At 37.8% G+C, this 23,958-nt stretch overlaps 2 protein-coding genes across 2 annotated transcripts in view; one reads left to right on the top strand and one right to left on the bottom strand.

The window, feature by feature from the left end:
* Window positions 1-23,958, top strand: part of col4a6 (collagen, type IV, alpha 6) — a 542,265-nt gene that overhangs the window by 226,963 nt on the left and 291,344 nt on the right. The window contains exons 16-18 of the mRNA XM_028815433.2: window positions 13,174-13,227; window positions 17,561-17,624; window positions 18,728-18,838. Coding sequence (XP_028671266.1) covers window positions 13,174-13,227; window positions 17,561-17,624; window positions 18,728-18,838 — 229 coding nt within the window. The remainder of the gene's footprint in view (window positions 1-13,173; window positions 13,228-17,560; window positions 17,625-18,727; window positions 18,839-23,958) is intronic.
* The window catches only part of LOC127529743 (craniofacial development protein 2-like), a 928,907-nt gene that overhangs the window by 148,944 nt on the left and 756,005 nt on the right, over window positions 1-23,958 (bottom strand). The gene's annotated exons all lie outside the window — the stretch shown is intronic.

The following is a 23,958-nucleotide window of genomic DNA, read 5'->3' on the forward strand; positions in this document are numbered from 1 at the left end:
GCAGCTATGGTATTTGGAATAGTTTGGCCATTCCTTGGACCATTATATTGTTACAGGTTAATTACAATCAGATGCATTAAACTAATAAACAATATGTGGTTAATTTCATTGTATTTGATAAAGCCGCTCAGTGCCACACTGGAACAAAAGCACTGCTTTGATGCTGGGTGCCGACAGTTTGCAAAACCTAGCGGAGAACTTGCGTACACCAAACATTTAGCTGCCATGAAAATGTGCGTTGCTTTACGCCACGTTTAGGTTTTATACATCGCGATTTGAGCGTGGAAACAGGAGTACACAACATTTTTGTGCATAAGCACCATTTATACATGAGGCCCCAGGACATCAACACAAATTGATGAATATCCACAAGTCTGGTCTGCAATAGAAATAAAATCTTGCAGTACTTCTTTATATTCCCTGCTCTGTGCCCCAGTTAATACAAACTACCATCATTACACCAAAAATCCAATTACCCTTCATTCTCTGAGAATATGGAACCAATGTGGGAAGCACTTAAGACAGAAAAGCTTTTATCTGTTGCACCTCAATGTAACAACCACCTTTCTCCACCCTCTCAAACATATACACTATTCAATGTCTAGAAAATATCCAGGATCAAAACGCTTAGGGACTTGTACATAGAAAATGTCTTGCATCCTATGCCTCAAATACAACTTCTCATCAACATAGCTCTCCCACTACTTTCAAGTTAGAAAGTTTGCTAAACAGAACCTGCCCAGTTTTCCTCATCTTCCACCTTGTTCTATTCCAGAAGAATTTTTGATCAGTCTTGAAGTCTCAGATAGCATCTCTACAATTTATAAAAATATTTTAAAGTCTCTTCCTTTCAAAGACCCCAGAGTACATTGGGGAAAGGAGCTGTCACTCAATATTTCAGAAAAGGAGCGAACGGCAGCCATGCACAGTCATTCAACCTAAAATCTTTTATCAAGCACATTTATCTCATTTAAAATTGTCCAAACTGTTTCCAGGGCAAGATTCAACCAGTGAACGTTGCAATCTATTTCAAGCCTCACTAGGCCACATGTTCTGGGCATGCACCAAATTAACAACATTTTGGACAAAAATCTTTGCATGGCTATCAGACAGCCTTGGCATCACACTCACTCCTAACCCATTAATAGTTATGTTTGGTGTACTCCCAGATGGTCTTAAAGTGGAGAAGGACAAACAAAGTATAATTTCCTTTACTACATTACTAGCATGTAGATTTATCTTGCTTAACTGGAAGAATCCCACCCAACCACTCTTAAGTTAGTGGGTAACCCATACTTTATACTACTTAAAATTGGAAAAAAGTCAAATTCAAACTTAGTGGATCTTTTCAAAACTTTTAAAAAATATGGCAAGATCTAATCACTAACATTTTAGAATAAGGTTCCATTTCGGGGAAAAGGATACCCTTCTTTTCTTGCTCTTTTTATAGAGTAGCTTCGGTTGCTGGCTCCCCTCTCTTTCTCTTGGGGGGGTCGAATTTTGCTTTCATTTATTAAATTTTTCTTGACTATATGGAATTTTATGTATTTCTAATTAAAATCAATTAAAAAAAAATGTAAACACTGCTTACACAATTTCAATTTTTTGTAATAACTTAGTCTAGTCAACGCCACAAATTTTATCTGAATTTTTAACTGTTAGTTTTAATTGAGTATAAGTACACTACGTGAGCAGATAGTTTTGCAGCCTTGCAAAGTGTATGCCCTGACTTTTTCATAGTGTAATGCACAGAGCAAAGATAAAACTGACTTGCAGTGGTAATAGGATGGCAAACCAGTCTGCCATTAATGCTTTAAAACACATCCTGTTTTAGGGTAAAAACCATTTCTTAACCTGAAGATTTTAGCTTCAGTATTGCAGTATTGTCTCTTAGACTGTAAAGGTGCAAGTTTTTGTTTGGGATAGTTTGAACTTTTTCTAAAGGCACAGAGCTTATTACAATAGTGCTTAAAGTAGATCTCTGTAAATCCAATACCATAATTTTATTTAACAGTTTCAAAAACCTTATACACATCCAGTAAACAGTTAGTGCAGTGATCTAATTTTTTAATTCTTCAGAGTACTAGGGTGTTATACCATGTTAGCCATTATGAATGTAGAGAAAAGCCAAGCAAAATGACACCTTTTATTGGCTAACTAAAAAGATTACAATAAGCAAGCTTTTGAGGCAACTCAGGCCCCTTGTCTTCTGTGAGGCTCTATTTATCTAATGCCCTGAGTCTCCACTTGCCTTCATGAACCTTCCTGGGCTTGTAAAGTATAAAGTGAATGTTCCTGGGCTTCATGAAATGCAGTGCTCAGCATACTCGTGTGAAATTTCATTGTCAATCACCCATCCACCCTACTTATCGTAAGGATAATATAAATTCTCCTACAACACATTTTGCACCCATGACCACCTGTGTGTCGATACTGTGATATAACCTGCAATTCACATATGCATGCTCATCCACACTTTGAGCAACAATCTTTATGTGCATGCTGATTTGCTTGAATACAGCTTGCTTTAACATTATATCATGTTGAGTTGTGGGCAAATGTATAATCTGTGTATTAACACACATGTTGTAAGGGTGTAAAAAGTTTGATGCAGAATTCAAGAAATGCTTGGTTGTGACCTATCCAGATTACTGCTGTTGCAAAGCTACCTTTTCTCAATGATCAAAAAGCATAATGTTACCAACACTTTAATTTTGGCTGACAGCGCATGGCTTCTCCACGTAGATGGATTGGTCACATAATGTACAAGAATATTATAATGTTACAAATATTATTCCATCTTTGTCAAATCAATATATTTTTTTAAGTTCATCGCTATAAAGCATTTCTACAAACATTCCGCCTCTCCCAGGATGTGCGTGCTGATCTCTACCTGAATGCAATCTTATAGCAGCTCCTAGCAAGTTACGACAGCTCACAAGCTCTTCTAAATCCTGATGAAGTTAGGAGTATAGTATTTTCTTCACTTAGGAAAAATGATAAAATGCTTTTACTCCTACTTCTAAGAGTCAGACCAGATTTGCATCATTGAGATTTTTGAGCTAGATAGGACTATTTTCCTGCTCTGAGATGTTTGATAAATACCAGCACTGATCAGGAGTATCCTAGATATTCAAATGAGGAATTCTTTAAAAATTTGTGGCCCCACAATCTGAATGTTATCTTTTGACTGAAAAGGAAACATAAACATAGAGAAAAAGCTATGTTATCAGTAGGAGGCGTGCAGCACCCCATATGTGAAACATAAACACACTGAACAAGTCCCTGGTTGAAATAAAACAGGTTTATTTACTAAAGTGCCATACAACAAGGTTTTTATGCATTGGGTCACAAATATTCTCCTCTTTATTTCTCCACTCCTCCCAGGCAAGAGCTCCTCTCCCGACTCCAACTTGCATGGATAAAGTCAAGTGACATCCTTTATCTTAGACCCAGTATAACTTCCAGTGCTAGGAACAACAACAACAATGGGGCCCCATGGGACTACAGTTCCCGCATGCCTTTTGGGTGTCCATACAGGTAGCGCTGCCCAGGGATACAGCCATCTGACTCATTGGGGGAGCATGCAGCCCTGTTGTCTCCCCTGGTTCTTGTATCACACTGGACTCCTGGCTGTGTATTGTTCCTTGATTTGACCCTGCTGGGATGCCAGCATACTCAGTTTCAAACTGGAATCTTCTTCCAGCTTCCTGGCTAAGGTAGGGAACATCCTATCTTTCCTCTTGAGCTACCAATGGGCTGTCCTTCCGTCCAGGTAAGGGACCTTGCTCCATTCCTAGCAGTGACACCAACCCAGATGCGTCGTTCTTTACAGCTATTAAGATATTATCACAACAAATCCATAAATAGGAAGTTAGCAACACAAGTATAGAGATTAATAGTACAGCTGTAAATAAAATTAGGGAGCTGAAATAAATAAATAACTTATTTAAGGAATAATACAAGTCTAAATATACAGTGCATCCGGAAAGTATTCACAGTGCATCACTTTTTCCACATTTTGTTATGTTACAGCCTTAATCCAACATGGATTAAATTCATTTTTTTCCTCAGAATTCTACACACTATACCCCATAATGACAACGTGAAAAACGTTTACTTGAGGTTTTTGCAAATTTATTAAAAATAAAAAACTTGAGAAACCACATGTACATAAGTATTCACAGCCTTTGCTCAATACTTTGTCAATGCACCTTTGGCAGCAATTTCAGCCTCAAGTCTTTTTGAATATGATGCCACAAGCTTGACACACCTATCCTTGGCCAGTTTTGCCCATTCCTCTTTGCAGCACCTCTCAAGCTCCATTGGTTGGATGGGAAGCGTCAGTGCACAGCCATTTTAAGATCTCTCCAGAGATGTTCAATCGGATTCAAGTCTGGGCTCTGGCTGGGTCACTCAAGGACATTCACAGAGTTGTCCTGAAGCCACTCCTTTGATATCTTGGCTGTGTGCTTAAGGTCATTGTCCTGCTGAAAGATGAACCATCGCCCCAGTCTGAGGTCAAGAGCACTCTGGAGCAGGTTTTCATCCAGGATGTCTCTGTACATTACTGCAGTCATCTTTCCCTTTATCCTGACTAGTCTCCCAGTCCCTGCCACTGAAAAACATCCCCACAGCATGATGCTGCCACCACCATGCTTCACTGTAGGAATGGTATTGGCCTGGTGATGAGTGGTGCCTGGTTTCCTCCAAACGTGATGCCTGGCATTCACACCAAAGAGTTCAATCTTTGTCTCATCAGACCAGAGAATTTTCTTTCTCATGGTCTGAGAGTCCTTCAGGTGCCTTTTGGCAAACTCCAGGCGGGCTGCCATGTGCCTTTTACTAAGGAGTGGCTCGCATTTGGCCACTCTACCATACAGGCCTGATTGGTGGATAGCTGCAGAGATGGTTGTCCTTCTGGAAGGTTCTCCTCTCTCCACAGAGGACCTCTGGAGCTCTGACAGAGTGACCATCAGGTTCTTGGTCACCTCCCTGACTAAGGCCCTTCTCCCCCATCGCTCAGTTTAGATGGCTGGCCAGCTCTAGGAAGAGTCCTGGTGGTTTCGAACTTCTTCCACTTACGGATGATGGAGGCCACTGTGCTCATTGGGACCTTCAAAGCAGCAGAAATATTTCTGTAACCTTCCCCAGATTTGTGCCTCAAGACAATCCTGTCTCGGAGGTCTACAGACAATTCCTTTGACTTCATGCTTGGTTTGTGCTCTGACATGAACTGTCAACTGTGGGACCTTATATAGACAGGTGTGTGCCTTTCCAAATCATGTCCAATCAACTGAATTTACCACAGATGGACTCCAATTAAGCTGCAGAACCATCTCCAGGATGATCAGGGGAAACAGGATGCACTTGAGCTCAATTTTGAGCTTCATGGCAAAGGCTGTGAATACTTATGGACATGTGCTTTCTCAGTTTTTTTATTTTTAATAAATTTGCAAAAATCTCAAGTAAACTTTTTTCACATTGTCATTATGGGGTGTTGTGTGTAGAATTCTGAGGAAAAAAATGAATTTAATCCATTTTGGAATAAGGCTGTATCATAACAAAATGTGGAAAAAGTGAATCGCTGTGAATACTTTCCGGATGCAGTGTATGTATGGTTGCAAGGTACATTTTTACATTTTATGATTCTGTTAAACTTTCTGAATTGTAAAAATTGATTAATATATTGGGCTGACACAATTACTTCAGCTTACCATTGTAAGTAATTGCTAACTCCATTTCTTTAATTCACGTATTGTGATGTGTGAGTCTCTGCCTTGCACCGAAAACATGAGGCTGAGTCTCAGTACTTTAGCAAAACCAGCATTATTCAGCTTGAAACAGGAACAGCGGGATGTACCACTCTCCTATACACAGACACAGCAATCAGGCAGGGCCGTGGCCACGTTAGTGGTCAAGTAATACGGTTCCCTGCATTTATAATGTTCCTTGCCCATCGACAACAGGTGCTTATCTGCGGTCGGTTCGGATTTGCTGGGAGCCTACGACTGCCCCAGGGACAGATGAACTGTCTTCCACAGACATGGCGATTACATTTTGGGATGGCATGTCGTCCTGTTGCAGGGAGTCCCAGAAGAGTTTAGAAACCTCACATCTCCCCCCTAAGCATTTTCCACACCAATGTGGGCAAAGCTACCTTCCAAGCCAGGCTCAGCTATGTGGGAGAGAACATCAGCATTGGTGTGTACACCCCTGGGATGGTGGCGAACATCAAAAGCAAAAGCCTGCAAACTAATACACCACAGAGTGAGCCGGGCATTCATATCCTTCTGGTTGTATAGCCATTGTAGCGGGGCATAGTCAGTCACCAAGGTAAACCGTCATCCCCAGAGATAGTAACGGAGGGCCTCCACTTCCCACTTAATCGCCAAGCACTCCTTTTCAATAGTCGAATAATTACGCTCCTTGGATAGCAGCTTTCTGCTGAGAAATGTTATTGGGTGTTCTTCCCCCTCAGAACATTGTGAGAGCACCGCTCCTAAACTGAAAGTTCTAGCATCCATTTGTAGAATAAATTCCTTTGAAAAGTCTGGATTGCGCAGAACCAGGAATCATGATGATAAAGCGGCTTTTAGGTCCATGAAAGCTCTCTTACAGGCGTCGGTCCCAACAACACTACGATTCTTTCTGCCCTTTTTCAAGTCGGGGGTGGGGGGGGGGGGAGGGGGATTCAGCCCAATGTGCAAAATTGGAAATGAACCATCTGTAACACCCCGCAAGCCCGAATAAGCCATGAACCTACCTCTGTGTTTTGGGAAGGGGATATACAAGCACCTCCCCCACCTTGAGGCTTGAGCAAATCCTTCCCCATGGAATATCCAAGATAGTGGGTTTCCGACATACCCAGCTTGCATTTCTTAGGGCTGGCCTTCAACTGTCTAGCACTGCCCGAATGTGGACGAGATGAGATTCCCTGTCATTACTGAAAATGACCACATCGTCAAGATAGGCACCTGCATATGTGGAATGGGGATGCAGGATCTTGTCCATCATTCACTGAAAGGTCAACAGTGCACCATGGAGACCAAAAGGGAGTGCCATAAATTCAAACAACCTGTCCGGAGTGGCGAATGCGGTCTTCTCGCTACTAGACTCCTCCAAGGGGACCCGGCAATAACCCTTTGTAAGGCCAAGGGTGGAGATATACGAAGCCTGCCCAAGCTTTTCCAACAGCTTGTCCACACGGGTATGCATCAAATCTTATTCAAACCACTAAAATCAATACAGAACCGAACTGAACCATTTTAGTCAATTTTGGAGCCATCTACACACTACACCCTGAACTCCCTAAAGGATTGAGACCCTCACTATCACAATCTCACTGTTTCTGGACACTGTTTTTGAGGTGGTTCATTTGGACTTCCCTTCCCTGCCTTCTACTTCAAAGTTTTCAAAGTCACCCTCCTGGTCTGCAAGGTCTTCATGTAGATAATGTTGTGCTTTATATCTCAGACCCATATTCATCTATGCTAATAGTATCTAATTTACTAGGGAATTTGCATTAGATATCAGGATTCAAAATTAATTTGAAAAAAAAAAAGTTTTTTCTTGTGAATTTTGTTCCATACCAGACTAATCTAGGTCACTTTTCATTTATTGTATATGAATAGTTTATGCAATTATAAATATTATGACAATTAAAAAAAATATTTGTTCAATTACAATTTCAGCAATATAATGGAAAACATCAAACTAAATGTCAATAGCTGTTCCCCTCTGTCTTACTTTAGCCGAGAGAATCAATATTATAAAAATGAATACCTTCCTCAAACTTCTATATCTTCTATATCTTGTACGTTCTGGACTCTTAGTTGCACAAATGAAATTAATAAACAGTTCTTTTCCAAGCACACTTTACACTTGTAACTGCAGAAATTGTTTTGGAGCCTTTCAAAAACAAATAAAGGAAAAAGAAAATCCAGTACATCTTCAGTCAGAACTTGACTGTGGTTCTGTTTTCTCAGATTTAATAAAATTCATAGGTGGTTTGGTTGGAGCTGATTTTCTTGAAAGGGGGTTGATATGCAGCTGATCCCATATCTTTGTGACAAATGTTTGTATGAAAGTATGATTTCTTTGCAATTAAATCACACTAGAAAGAAAAAAATACAGCTTTCTATGGTGCATGCATGACAATATATACCAATCAAATCCTTCTTTATAAAGTTAGTATCAAGTGTAGCGTTATTTAGCTGGAAGTGAAAACAGCCATACATTAAAAAGGTAATTTATGGAGATCCATAACTGAAGATAATATGGCGCTACCAAACTTTCAGCTCCATTAGTGGGTACAAATGTTTGCTAATAAAATTGAAAATTGGATGAAGTTGATGAAACTATTCATGATTGGTCAGCCATAGAAAGGATCTCTTGCCCTAAATTTTCAGTTTATGCTTTGCTCTGAGCTCCAGCCAACATTTATTATCATCAGGTTACCTGAAACTCAGTGGTTCAGTATTCTTCAATGATTTGGAACCAAACTGGGCTTGCTTTAAGAAATTGGTTGTAATATTGTATATCAGACTATTTGCACAATGGCTTAATCTGCTTATTTAGAACATTCACCATCCATCTTTTATAACTATATAAGCAAGATTTTATCTCAAATTGGAAATACAGTGCAACCTCGGTTCACGAACGTCTCGGCACACGTACAAATCGGTTTACGACCAAAAAGTTCACCAAACTTTTGCCTCAGTTCACGACCACACACTCGGTATACGAACAAGCCAGTTTCCCTTTTCGGTTTGTACATGTTCAGTCTCTCCCTGTGCATTTCCTGTGCAGCGAGCAAGAGAGAGAGCGAGAGAGCGCGACACACACACACACACACTCACAGAGGCAGCGTGAGAGAGAGAGACACACACACACAGGCAGTGCGAGAGAGAGACAGACGCACATACACAGGCAGCGCGAGAGAGAGGGGTCTTTACGCATAAGGTAGGAAGGCAGTTAACGAATACACTGGGCTTGATTTTGTTGTCACTTCTGTTTACAGCGATCGGTTCGTAGTGTGCATTGTTGCAATGCTACTTTTCTTGGTGGTTTATTAAATTACGGATTTTTTCAAATGTTCATTTTTTTCCCTGTGCTTAAAACTCATTAAAAAAAGTGTTTTTAGCCAGCGGTTGGTAACGCTATAGCGCGAACTATTGCAGTGTTAGTTTTCTCTGTTGTTCAAGGTTTTCTCAGTGTTATTCAATGTTTTTACATTTAGTTTACTATTACGTTGTGCATTCTATGGTTTAATTAACTATATTTGTGCTTAAAAACTTAAAAAATATATACAGTGGAACCTACGTTTGCGAGTAACATGGTTTACGAGTGTTTTGCAAGACGAGCAAAAATTTTTAATAAATTTTCACTTGATAAACGAGCGAGGTCTTGCAGTACGAGTAGTTTGTCTGCTGAGCGTCATGTGATCACAACTGAGCTGATGGTTCTTCTCTCTCTCTCACTGCGGGATTGTGGGCAATCGTCTCCTATGCTCCGTCTGATTCGGCGTGCCTAACTCATATAGTCAACATCCGTATGAGTGTATAGTGTTTACTACAGCATTAGCATTGTGACTGTGTGCGCGTGTGTGTATGTGTGCTCTCGTGTGTGTGTGTGTGTGCTCGCGCGTGCGTGTGTGCTGTGACGTGCGAGTCCCCATCTTGCACCCTAAAACACGAAGCTGAGTCTCAGTACTTTAGCAACACAAGCTTTATTCAGCTTGAAACAGCAACAGCGTGGTTATTTATACACAGACACAGCAGTCAGGCAGGGCACTGCACATTTATAATGCTCCTTGTATCACCCATTGACGGCAGGCGCTTATAGCATGTCCGCGATCTTTTCGGATTCTCTTTTACGAAGAGAACTGCTACAGTGCTGGGAGACTGCGATTGCTTTGGGATGCTCTTCAGCGTGTCGTCCCGTTGGGTGCAATCCCACAACAGTTTAGAAACTCACTCACACCAGCCACGATTCTTTTCAAAGGTAAAGTGCAAGTTAATTTGTTTTATGTATTTTTACTTTATATTTTGCATTAATCATTTTTATATGAATAGTTTTGGGTTGTGGAACAAATCATCTGAGTTTCCATTATTTCTTATGGGGAAATTCATTTTGATATACGAGTGCTTTGGACTACGAGCACGTTTCCGGAACGAATTATGCTCGCAAACCGAGGTTCCACTGTATTTTCATACAGTTTGTATGGTCTGGAACGGATTAATTGTATTTACATACAATCCTATGGGGGAAATTGCTTCGGTTCACGACCAAATCGGTTTACGACCAGAGTTTTGGAACGAATTATGGTCATGAACCGAGGTTTCACTGTAATCCAATTTGGTCTATATGGATCTGTTAAGATTTTTTTCAGAAGCTAACAAAAAGTAATTATTGTGATTCTAAAGTAAACATACTAGGACTCTTTGCAACATTTTTATGTTTAAAGGATTATTTTAGATGAAGAGCCATAATAGCTGTTTTCATTGGGTGGAAGTTGAGTGTTGATTCTGATGTAGTGTCTTTGAGACACACTATTGTACTTGGTATTTTGTTTTCCTTTATGTAGCTGAAAAGCTGTTTTATTGTGTTTTGTTTCTTAAGTAAAATAAATTAAACACACAATGACATAATATAATACTTTTGTTTTCTCTATGTCACAAATCCCAGTTCTATATAGGTTATATATATTTTCTGTGTCCTGGGCCCACTTTTTTTGAATAGTTTTCTACAACACTTACTGTTTTTCTGAGAAAATGTTATTTTCATTTGCAAGCCTATACTTCATAATTTTTTTGATCAATTACTGTCCAAATGAGAGCACTTAATACTGGCTCCATTGAGGATATAGGGGTCTACTAGGAGACACCAAAGAAATGCATTTGAGACTTTTCAATCTCTGTTATATCTTATTTTAACTGTTCTAATATTAAAAAATAACTCAACTTGAGTCTTATCACTCAGAGTTGGAAAAGATTGATTCTTCTTAGTGAATACATTTTAAATTTCAAGAATAAGGGCTAAATTAAATGCACTTTTTTTTACAAAGGATGCAAATTCAGGTCTGTGGCACTAAGATCCATTATTATATTTCTGGGACTAACAACAGTGAGATTTTGGCCATTCACAACTATTTCAATGAGGCATTTGTTGTAATTTAGATTAGTTAAAATTGATCAATTAATGGAAATAACACACTTATTTTATACCGTGTGACAAAAGCACTTCACCAGCACCGACCCGACACAGACAAACACGGGAGGCACACGTGTAAAAGAAATAAACTTTTATTTTCTTCAGCTGTGGGGCACATCTTCCCCGTGTCCCGCAGGCACAACACAGTCCCACAAAGACCAAAAAGCACAAACACAAATAATCTCCTCTTCACCACCACTTCTCACCGGCAAGCCTCCTACTGACTCTGGCTCCCGGAGTAATGACTGCTGGCTCCTTTTATAACACCCCCGGAAGTGCTCCAGGTGCTCGCTGACCTGCTTCCAGCAGCACTTCCGGGGGTGGCAAAAAACCTGCTCAAGAGGGCTCAGCAGTTGTTGTAGCACTCCCTGGTGGCACCCTCGGATCCCAACAGGGCTGTAACCAACTGCAACTCCTGTGAAGCCCTGCAGGGAGGGGGACGTATTGTGCAGCCCATATCTGTTCCCCCAAACCATATACAGAAGGGGCGTCCCGGCCGGGCATAGGCCTCAGCCATCCTGCCACAACCAGATTGTTCTTGGACATGCCCACTTTATTTTTTTCTGGCTTTTTCATCTTTGAAAGACCTCCTGAAGAACTCACCAAAGAGGACGTTTTGTGTTTGAATATAATTGTGATAATGGAAGAACTGAAGAAAGCACATGAATCCATTATTTAGTGAATCTCTGATGGTATTCCACTGCTTATATCAGCATGTTTGAAAAACAATACCTTTTCCTCTTTTTCAGATGCCAAACGCAGTGTTTAGAAGCTGAAAGTTGTATAAAGTTGTATTCTGCTTCCTATACATTTATGCTGTTTTAGACATCTGTCAGCTCTATCATGTTATGAACAGATCCAGGCCTACTCATCTTTAACTGACCACTTTATTTACTAGCCAGGGCTATCTAACCAAGTTACACAAATATAAATTCAAAATATTTTCCAAGTATTCTCTAGAAAATGTTCCTAATGATCTCACTGTTTTTCTAGACCTCCTCTAATCCTTTGAAAGCTTGGTAGGCTATAACATTAGTAACTGAAACTTTTTTGTTACCAATCTTCCTTATTCATACTGTAGCCATCATTCATATTAGTGACTAGAAATTTACTGATAGTATCATCTTTTCTAAACGAGACTGTAACTTTCATCCATCCATCCATTATCCAACCCGCTATATCCTAACTACAGGGTCATGGGGATCTGCTGCAGCCAATCCCAGCCAACACTGGGCGCAAGGCAGTAAACAAGCCCCGGGCAGGCGCCATCCCACCGCAGGGCACTCACACCCACACACCAAGCAGACACTAGGGACAATTAAGAATCACCAATGTACCTAACCTGCATGTCTTTGGACTGTGGGAGGAAACCAGAGCACCCGGAGGAAACCCACGCAGACACGGGGAGAACAGGCAAACTGCGAGGCAGCAGTTCTACCCACTGTGCCGCCCCTGTAACTTTCAATTTATCTTAAGTTCTTGAAAATGTTAAGTTTTTAATAGTATCTGGGTATTGCTAACATAATTTTTATTCATTAGTTTAACTTTATAAGATATCTTTGCTATCCTCATTTATTGACTAAAAAAAAAGTGTCTGTTTATTGCATGCCATGATAAAACATTTGCATCACATCACGTTACACTTGCCAGAAGGGCAGATGTGAGAAGCAAAGAATGCGCAGAGAATAATCAATACAGAATGTTCAAGCATAAACTGTTATCAGTCTGCTGGAATTGTAAGGCAGTCACACTAAACCATCACCATGCCACCCAATAAAAATGAATAAAAAATTATCATAACTAAGATAAAGACAAAGATCACAAGAAATTAAAGCAAAGTTTATTTTTCTCATATTTTATTATTTATTTCTGTTTTGTTGAGCAAAATGTTGACACAGTGATTAATGTTCTAATATTAAGTGCTTAGTCATTAAGAAGCTTTTTTTTTCTTCATTACAGGGGCAAGCAGGATATCCTGGATTGCCTGGAAGAAATGGATTTTTTGGACAAAAAGTAAGAATTTGTTTTTCCTAATTGAATGCATTTTCTTTAATGCATAAACAGATTGTTGTTATTGTTGTTTAGCCAATAGTGTTCTAGTTTTGTCATAACTGATTTTCAAAAAATAATGTGTTTTCAGTTACTGAACAACTTTCATGATTTTCAAAAAATAATGTGTTTTCAGTTGCTGAACACCTTTCTGAACAGTAGTTAAAAGAAAACATTGGTAAGACAGAATTGAGATTAGTGGGTCTTTTACAAAATTCTTTGATGAGCAAAGGTAACTGATATTGCATCAAAGTGTTGTTTTTCTCTACCAAAGATTAGCAATTAAATAGCAATTAAAATAACCATGAGATTGTCTATATAAAGAGAGAGAAAAAAAATGTGAAAATACCACATATAAGACTATCTCAGGCACAGTGATAAGACAGTTTACAGAGAAGAGGTCATTCTTCTTTCCTGTGGTTGCACTGGGGAGAAGAATACTCATGACGCTCAGATGAATTGCCTTTACTGTCTAACTTAGAGCATGACAAAAGCATGATGTCAACTTTACAAAAACAGAGCCAATCATACAAACCACAAAACTATCCATCATGGAATTGAAAGACACTTCAGCAGACATGTTCAAAATCTTCATTAACATCTTGCAGATGAATGGTCAGAATTTCATATTGATTATTCACATACTAATGTTATTACAGTGAAGGGTAGAGTTTATGGTAAGTACATAAGCACAGATGTTAATCACCTAAATGCAACATTTCCTGATATGCCAATCATAACCTGCATTTCAAGACCTTTTAGTGCTGTACGTAGGTCAAAATCAAAATCAGGCTGCTGAGAGTCTTTTTCATTATTTTTCTAAAATGGTAGTCCTGCACTTTGAAACTATGACTGAAATAAACAAGAATTTTTGGGGGCGCATCCAAAATGATTTAAGGACAGTCGTACAATGATCTAAATCAAAACCTCATACTACTAAAATTATCTACAATCTGAGCTGATACAATCTTTTCCAGATTTAGCAAGTGTTAGACTAGTCATTCATGTAAGCAAAGCTAAATGTGAAAGGGGACTTTTCTGCCCTAAAAATCAACACCTATTTGAAGAATCATATTAGTCAAAACACACTAAATATTATAATGCTGATTTCTTTAGAGAATATAATTTAGTATATGTGTGCTTTATAAGTAAGTAATTAGTTTAGGAGGTGGAATTATATCTAAAGCTATTGTTCTTAAACCTTTTGGCCTTATTCATCTTATCAATTACTATCCATCAGACTAGAAAATAATAAAAAAAGATATTCTCGCTTTGTTCCACAGAACAATAAAAGTTTTCTGTCCTAAACTGATTATTTTTTTATTACAAATTTACAAATTAATATTGATCTGTCCACTGAACAAAATCAAATATTCAAAACTACACCAGAAACAACAAATTCAGACTTTCTCCTTTTTCTTCTTTTATTTGAGCATGCTGGTCTGTCACACAAAGTGTGCCGTGTACAACTGGTCCTACTGGGATACACCAGATGTTCTGTTGTTATCCTTTCAAACTTGGCATACTGATATTGGCAGAGTTGCTTGTCACCTGCTCAGATCTTGCAGGTGGTAAAGATCATTTTTATTTTAGGTTTGAAAAATGAAAGGATGGATGTTCTGACAACCTCCAGTTGGCTATCTTGAGTATATAAAAGCTTTTCTAAATAATTACTTTGAAAATGTTTGTTATAAGAGGGCTACATTGAAAAGTAACCCAATGAGATCTTGACAACACTTTATAATAACTTTCATTAATAAGTCAGTGACACACACTACATAATGCTTATTAGCATTCTTAGAAGATATTTACTTATTAGTTGTAAATCTTTTGGCAGTACTTAAAGTAAAGCTGAAAATATTCATCCACTGTTTTTAAACACCATAATAAGCAAAAGAATCTGGTGCTGTTTCTTTAATTTTAGTTTCAAGGTAATGCGGCATCTTGGCTCTTGATATTTTTTTTTCTTACAGGTTTTCATAAATAACACACTCAACATTTAAAGTCCTTCTTAATACCGCTTTTTGTTTAAATATTTATTGCACACAAGATACCATAATAAAAGTGTAATATTTATCTTAATAATGTGTGTAAAATTTTACTTTTACACAGAGTTTTATAAAAATTTATATATTAAAAAAGTAATTCATTTTAGAGGCTGTGCTGAAGTATTTGGGCATATAGTACATAAGCATTAAATAGTACATTCTACAAACTATTTTATAATTATTACCTTTTGGTCAGGTGGCCAAAATCAAGATAATGGCTATAACGAAGTGGTAGTATTTTCAGATTTTCAGTTTTTGCCACATAAAAAGACAACAAAGATTGTTATAGTGTGTGTATTAAGTAGAAAATCTAATGTGTCCTGAAATCTAAAATGTGACAGATATGACAAACTGAGGTTTCACTCTGAAACACATTTAAAACTCTGTAAATGTTGGTTTATTCTCATAAAATTCATTCAGTATCTTTTTTCATGTTTTTGTAGGAACTGGTACTCTTTTGAAAAAAAAAGCAAATGTTTCCAGATCACACAGAAACTTTAGCCAAAGCACAAACAACAACTATGTGCAGTGCAGAACTAGTATGACTGTAGGAAGTCAGAAACAGTACATGGGTTCACACATAATCATTCATACACAATAAAAATACATAAAAAAACATCTGAAACATCATAGACAACAGAGGAGCTAAAGAGGAAGGTTTGCCTAAAGACCCTGACATCTGTTAGTATATGATGCTAATTATATTAACATTTTTTTAAATTTTGCAGCCTGTTGTTGGATGTTGGCTTAAAATAATAGGTGCGTAAATATTGGATTTTGTACTTAAAGAACTACAAATCAAATGGTATCATTGCATTTTAAATTCCATGTTAATTTAAGGAATCATGAAAACTTAAGGGGTTAATATTACTTGCACATCAAGATACATAATAAAGCATTAAGGATTGAAGTTAAGAGGTGTACATGCAGGGATAAACAATAATCATTAGATAAACTGGGTATGACATGGATGTGAATGTTCTTTAATTATATCTTATGCTCAGTTGCCATATTTTGCTGTATGAGGAGATGAACAGAGGCACATTTTGTTCCTTAGGATATAATACCTCATGATAAAGTATGTAAAGGTGTAGCATAAATGAATAGATTTCTACTTCCCTTATTTTTATGCTATATTTAACAAATAACTCTGGATAACCATTTTTTAAACTTTTTCTTTTTAAAACCTATTGGTGATTATGATGGACAGCTTCTAGCTGAATATAAACTTAGTTTCAGATTGACTGTATTACATTGGATTTTGGAGAAACATAAAAGTAACTTTTATACAGATTAGCACATTTAATTGCTTAATGAAGCCAACACATTGTATTAATTCGAATGAGGTAAAACTGTTTTGCTGATGATTTTTATTTGTACACCATACCTGATGCTTCTTGTGTCCATGTCCTACAATAGTCAGCCAGTATTGATGGTTTCCAATTGCTCTAATACTGCTTTTCCATCAATGCAAACCTTGTTTGTCACCGTGTTTGTCAGTTGGTATACCAATATTATCAGGGAAAAAGTCCAAATGTGAATGCAGAATATGAATATTTAGCAGCACATTCCACTTTATGGTTTCGATAGCTTGAAGCATGTTGTCAACCAGTAGATGTAGTGTTAACAAAATTCTTAAAAGCATTCTTGAGTGTCTTCCATGCAATTTTCTTCAGCCTTACTAGCAGATCTTTGAGCCGCTTGTCACTGATGATGTGTCTGAGGTGTGGAACAACAGATATGCTGTCCTTAATTTTGGTGTCAGTGATTCATGGAAACATCTATCTGTATATTTAACCTTCCTTTGTTCAGTGTTTTCACAGAGTTTTTTATCAGTCCCAAGTTTTATGTGGAAAAAGACAAACATGTTTTTTGGTTTGGGAAGTGGTTTATGTGCCACGCTTTTCTGCCCTGGAACCAATGGAGTTATGGAGTAGACAGTTTTTTTTTAATGTAATAAGACTCTTTAGCATGGCTGTTCCATTTGTGAATGAAAACCATACAGTATGACCACAGATGTTCCAATTGTGGTTGTTGCGCTGTATATGTATACTTATAATATGAGACAAGATCACAAACGTAGGCGATTACAAATTCAAGGGTGGTATTGGTGATCAACAGGCCAATATCCAAACAGTACATCTAAAACTGGAGAGGAAGCAAAATCTTTGTTGTCCAGTGTAATAGGCTCTCAGGATTCAGGAAATGAATATTTTAAGTTACTAAATTTTATTTAAATTTTATTTCAGGGAGATTCTGGAGATGTTGGCCCACCCGGTGAACCAGCATATCCCAAAGGAAATGTTTATAAAGGTAAAGGTAAATTTTTAATTTAATAAGTACTTTCTGTTTGTGTAAATATTTCTCCTTCAGATGGCAATGTGCTTGTTTTATATAAAAATGCAAAAATTTTATTGTTTTTTTTTTCATATTTGTGATTGTTTTTCTTGAATACTAATGGTAGAATCTACTTGAAGTGCAAAAACCAAAAAATGGCAAAAACAAATTTGTGAAACACCCATTCATCATTATGTTTAATTTGCAGCTAGTCATGAGGTAATAAATGATACATACTGATGTATGTAATGATAAATAAATGATATATTAAATGATAGGTTTTTATAATAAAATAAATGATACATTACATGTGCATATGAGAAGGAAACAAACTTTACCACAATATGTACGATTCACTTTCAAATTACCCCAATACAAAAATCAATTAGTCCTACAAAAAGGGCAAGTTAAATTAAAATATTGTTTTTGTATGTTTTTAAAACTTTCTTAGTAAGCATAACATTCAGGTAATATTTAAATTTGAAAAGCAATTTAACCTTATGTGCTTCAGCATCTTTCATTTTTTTCTTTTTGTCCCAATTGTGCTTTCACTTTGTTTTGCTACATTAATGGATGGGGGTTTTAGATTTGATCATATAAGAAATTGCATTCAAATTAATGAATAAATATGTATATTGAAATTATCATGTGATTGATTTACAGAAAAATATAACCATATAATTACCTAAATTACTATTACCTGAACTAAGAAGACCATATGTGTGTTTGTTTTGTATAAGTGTTATTAATGTACAACAGTATTAATTAATTCTTGCATTAGTAATATGACATGGTAGATTGTAAGTAATAAAATACTTTTCATTAAAACAACACCTGGGTAGATTTTCACTTTTGTGTTATCTTTTTTTATCAGAACTATTTAATTAACTCTTACCATATTACTTTATAACAAGTAATGCTGGATAGTTTGATATAATTTGTTTTCTTGTACTTTAGTTAGTATTATTATTTTTAGGGAAAATGACCAAATAAAACATAATAATACATAAATTAACATATTTTGTATGGTTTAGTGGAGCAACATCGAACTTTTAATAAGGATTTAATTTCCTTTTAAGGCATACATGGAGACCATGGACAAGAAGGGCCTCCAGGACAAACAGGAGATCCAGGACTTCCAGGTGAACCAGGGAAACCAGGACTTCCAGGTCTACCAGCCACTTCTTCAGGTAACATAAGACTAATTTGTAATAATTTTCTCTTCTACAAACTTGTCTTCTTTTTCACAAATCTTAAGAATAATTTGAAGAAGTCATTACATCTCTGAAGACATTTTATAGCTAACAAATATAGTATACTCACATAGTTCATGTTTGAGTATGTTCTTTTACAAAAGAGAATTAACACACAGCAAACGCCAGTGTAGATATAAACATGTTCTCAGGAGAATCTTTTACTGTTCATATAAGTTTACATTTTTGTTTGCGTCTTTCAGAATTTCTGTCTGTTTAAAAACACATGGTCTGTAAAAAGTAAAAACTAATTTTGAACAAATCCTTACAGAAAATCTGCTTGGTTTCTAAGGATAAAATTCTTTATAAAATTCAGTCTTCTTCTCCTTTCAGTTGCTCCCATTAGGGGTTGCCACAGTGGATCATCTTTTTCCATATCTTCCTGTTCTCTGCATCTTCCAATGTTGCACTCATCACCTGCATGTCCTCTCTCACCATATCCTTAAATCTTCTCTTAGGTTTTCCTCTTTTCCTCTTATCTGGCAGCTCTATCCTTAACACCCTTTTCCCAATATACCCAGCATCTCTCCTCTGCACATGTTCAAACCAATGCAATCTCACCTCTCTGACTTTGTCTCCAAACCGTCCAACATGAGCTGCCCCTCTAATGTACTCATTTCTAATCCTATCCATCCTCGTCGCACCCAGTGCAAATCTTAGCATCTTTAACTCTGCCACCTCCAGCTCTGTCTCCTGTTTTCCGGTCAGTGCCACCGTCTCAAACCCATATAACATAGCTGGTCTCACTACCGTCCTATGGACCTTCCCTTTCACTCTTGCTGATAAGTGTCTGCCACATATTACTCCTGGCACTCTCTTTTTCACCTCTCTTCTACAATCCCCATTACTCAGTACTGTTGGTCCCAAATATTTAAACTCATCCACCCTCGCCAGATCTACTTCCTGCATCTTCACCATTCCACTGACCTCCCCTCACATTTACACACATGTATTCTGTTTTGTTCATACTGACCTTCATTCCTCTCCTCTCTAGAGCATATCTCCACCTCTCCAGGGTCTCCTCAACCTGCTCCCTACTCCTGCCACAGATCACAATGTCATCAGCAAACATCATAGTCCATGGTGACTCCTGTCTAATCTCATCTGTCAACCTGTCCATCACCATTGCAAATAAGAAAGAGCTCAGAGCCGATCTCTGATGTAATCGCACCTCCACGTTGAATGCATTTGTCATTCTTACCACAGACCTCACCACTGTCACACTTCGTACATAGCCTGTACCACTCTTACATACTTCTCTGCCACTTCCGACTTCCTCATACAATACCAGACCTCCTTTCGAGGCACCCTGTCGTATGCTTTCTCCAGGTCCACAAAGACGCAATGCAATTCCTTCTGGCCTTCTCTATACTTTTCCATCAACACCCTCAGAGCAAACATCACATCTCTAGTGCTCTTTCCTGACGTGAAACCATGCTGCTGTCACTAGTCATCACCTCCCTTCTTAACCTAGCTTCCACTACTCTTTCCCATAACTTCGTGCTGTGGCTCATCAGTTTTATACTCCTGTAGTTACTACAGCTCTGCACATCCCCCTTATTCTTAAAAATCGGTACCTGTACACTTCTTCTCCACTCCTCAGGCATCCTCTTCACTTTCCAAGGTACCATTAAACAATCTGGTTAAAAATTCCACTGCCATCTCTCCTAAACACCTCCATGCTTCCACAGGTATGTCATCTGGACCATTGGTCTTTCCATTCTTCATTCTCTTCATAGCTGTCCTTACTTCCTCCTTGCTAATCTGTTGCACTTCCTTAGTCACAATCTCCACATCATCCAACCTCTCTCTCTCATTATCTTTATTCATCAGCCTTTCAAAGTACTCTTTCCATCTGCTCAACACACTCTCCTTGCTTGTGAGTACATTTCCATCTGTATCCTTTATCACCCTAACCTGCTGCACATCTTTCCTAGCTCACTCCCTCTGTCTAGCCAATCAGTACAGGTCCTATTCTCCCTCCTTAGTGTCCAACCTCTCATACAACTCATCATATGCCTTTTCTTTAGCCTTCACCACCTCCCTGTTCACCTTACGCCTTATCTCCTTGTACTCTTGTCTACTTTCTGAATCTCTCTGACTATCCCACTTCTTCTTCGCCATTGTCTTCCTCTGTATACTCTTCTGTATTTCCCCATTCCACCACCAGGTTTCCTTTTCCTCCTTCCTCTGTCCAGATGTCACACCATGCACCCTTCTTGCTGTCACCCTTACTACTTCTGCTGTAGTTGCCCAGCTGTTTGGTAACTCTTCACTGCCACCCATGTCCTGTCTTACATCCTCCCTAAACTAGACTTTGCAGTCTTCCTTTTTCAACTTTCACCATTTGATCCTTGGCTTTGCTGTCACTCTCCTCCTCTTCTTGATATCCAGCATCATCCTACAGACCACCATTCTATGCTGCCTAACTACACTTTCCCCTGCCACCACTTTGCAGTCTTCAATCTCCTTCTGCATAGAACATAGTCTACTTGTGTTCATCTTCTTCCACTCTTGTACTTCACCCTATGTTCCTCCCTCTCCTTAAAATATGTATTCTCCACACAAATGCCCATCCTTTTCACAAAATTCACTATCATCTGACCTTCTTCATTCCTCTCCTTAACACCATACCTACCCATCACCTCCTCCTCTCCCCTGTTCCCTTCACCAAAATGTCCATTGCAATCCGCTCCAATCACAACTTTCTGTCCCTTGGGTACACTGTTCATGACTTCATCTAACTCACTCCAAAAATCTTCTTTCTCATCCATCACACACCCAACTTGCATATGCACTAACAAAATTCATCACTACACCTCCAATTTCCAGCTTCATAATCATTACTCTGTCTTAAAAAGTATTAAAATATAAAATTCAGTACATAAATAAAACAATTTGATTTTTTTTGTATGGTCAAATTAGAAATGAGAACTTATGTTGACTGCGGTGGGTTGGCACCCTGCCCAGGACTGTTTCCTGCCTTGTGCCCTGTGTTGGCTGGGATTGGCTCCAGCAGACCCCCGTGACCCTGTGTTCGGATTCAGCGGGTTGGACAATGGATGGATGGATGGAACTTATGTTGAAGTGAGAATTTGCAAAACAGGGCCATCACTTCTAAATGAAGAGAGAGAAATGGATTTGAAATACTAATATGACACCTTTTTGTGTAGGCTTAGGTAAAAATATTGATTTTCCAATTAGAGAAGCAATCAGGTATATGAACTTACTATGGATTCTAATGGTGCATCGGTAAAGAACACTTGGATGAAAGCAAAGACATATATAAGCTGTGCAACTCAGATTTTAGTTATTGTTATAACACAACAAATCTGAGAAATCATTTACCGCAATGTCACCCATAAACGCATTCCAATGAGTATTCAAATGAGTAGAGCCTAAACAATCTACATTGGAGATGGCAGGTAGCTGCAAGCTTCTGTTTAATTCGCCTTGTTCCTGAAAAATAACAGAATCTTTTGCAGTTTTTATCTGTAAAGATATGAGCCCGTATACCATTGTTGAAAACTAGGGCTTTTGATAAATGATACAGGTTTTTGAAATGAAGTAGGCAATACTATCCAGAAAGCTTCTGAGTGAAGTTATTGTACCACGGCTTTAGGAAGATCTTGACTAAAGAATCACCATATTTCTCAGGCTAGTGGAGAGAGTAGCCCTAACTTGTGACAGATGAACTTCCATGGCAGCAGGTTCCTACATAACAATCATATTAAAAATGACTGGGCACTTGTGGCAGATGTGTTGCAGACAAGGCATGCTGCATGCCAGTCACACTGGGAGCAGCCTTGCTGCCTATATACATAAATAGAGCTGCCAAGATGACTCATTGTTGTTCCAAAAACCTTTCTAGCAATGCCAATGTGCAGTTTCATTGTGCGACCACATCAATCACAAGTTTGTGTTTTACCAAGTCCAATAAATGTTGCTTCTCTTTAAGCATGTGGTTTGCTGTACTGCTACAGTGGAAAAAGTTTGCAACAAGCCTTACCCGGCAAATGCAAGTGGACAATTGTTGGAATTTTCAGAACAACCTGCAATACAAAAGTGAGTGTGTGCACAAAGCAGCCGACTTGAAGTAGCTCCATAATAGTGGCATTATCAGTCATGATGGCTAGCTCTTTTTCTTTTATGTTCATTTTGTCAATCCCATCAACAAGCTGTGGCTCTCAGTTTTAAAATACTTCCTTTTTGTCTGAAGACTGTCAGGACACATTTTTGAGACTGATAATGTGACTGTTACAAGTAAACAACTGAAGATATGTATAACTTGTAGAATTACAGCAAGACACGAGTCTTCCTGCTGTATCTTTAATTTCAGCTAATTCAAGATTATTTTAAATGTCCAATAGGGAAATAAATGTGTGTAACAGTTTAGTTGAAGGGTGTTTACGTGGAGAATCATAACACATGAATAGGTTATTGAATAACATTTATTATTTAAGAAGTAATATTTCATTATTTTGTAATAATATTATTCACAAGACGATATTGGTGTTTTGTAAAGTTGATGCCATTGCATTCTGTTAAAACAAGCACCTTCCCATAATATGTGTGGACTCTGATGTGGCAATACATATGTTAAACTATGGTAAATTTTGAATGAGTGCAGTGCTTTGAAAAAGTTTTTTTTTTTTTTTTAAAGAGCAATGATATTTTGTTCCACATCTTTCAAATACTGATGTTAACTATTCATTACTAATCAAGTATTTTTTCTTAATTGTCATTCCATACTTATGGATATGTTATGAAGTCACTATGTAGACACCCTTCAAATAAATTGTTACTGAAATTTGTCACATTATATTAATATTCTCTTTGCATGGTTAAGTAATTTCTAAAAAAAAAAACACCACTTCAAATATATCAGTCAAAATCGATTTTGAATCAAATCGGGGTATTGTGAATTGTAATTGAATTGAATCAGGACATCAGTGCTGATACCCAGCCCTACTTATGTATATAGTCTTTAATATCTCCTCATTATTCATTTAAGATAAACATTCAAATACAGTAAAGGTCAGAGTCAATAATGACTC

This window comes from Erpetoichthys calabaricus, chromosome 12 (assembly GCF_900747795.2).
Source record: "Erpetoichthys calabaricus chromosome 12, fErpCal1.3, whole genome shotgun sequence".
In the NCBI taxonomy this organism is placed as follows: domain Eukaryota; kingdom Metazoa; phylum Chordata; class Cladistia; order Polypteriformes; family Polypteridae; genus Erpetoichthys; species Erpetoichthys calabaricus.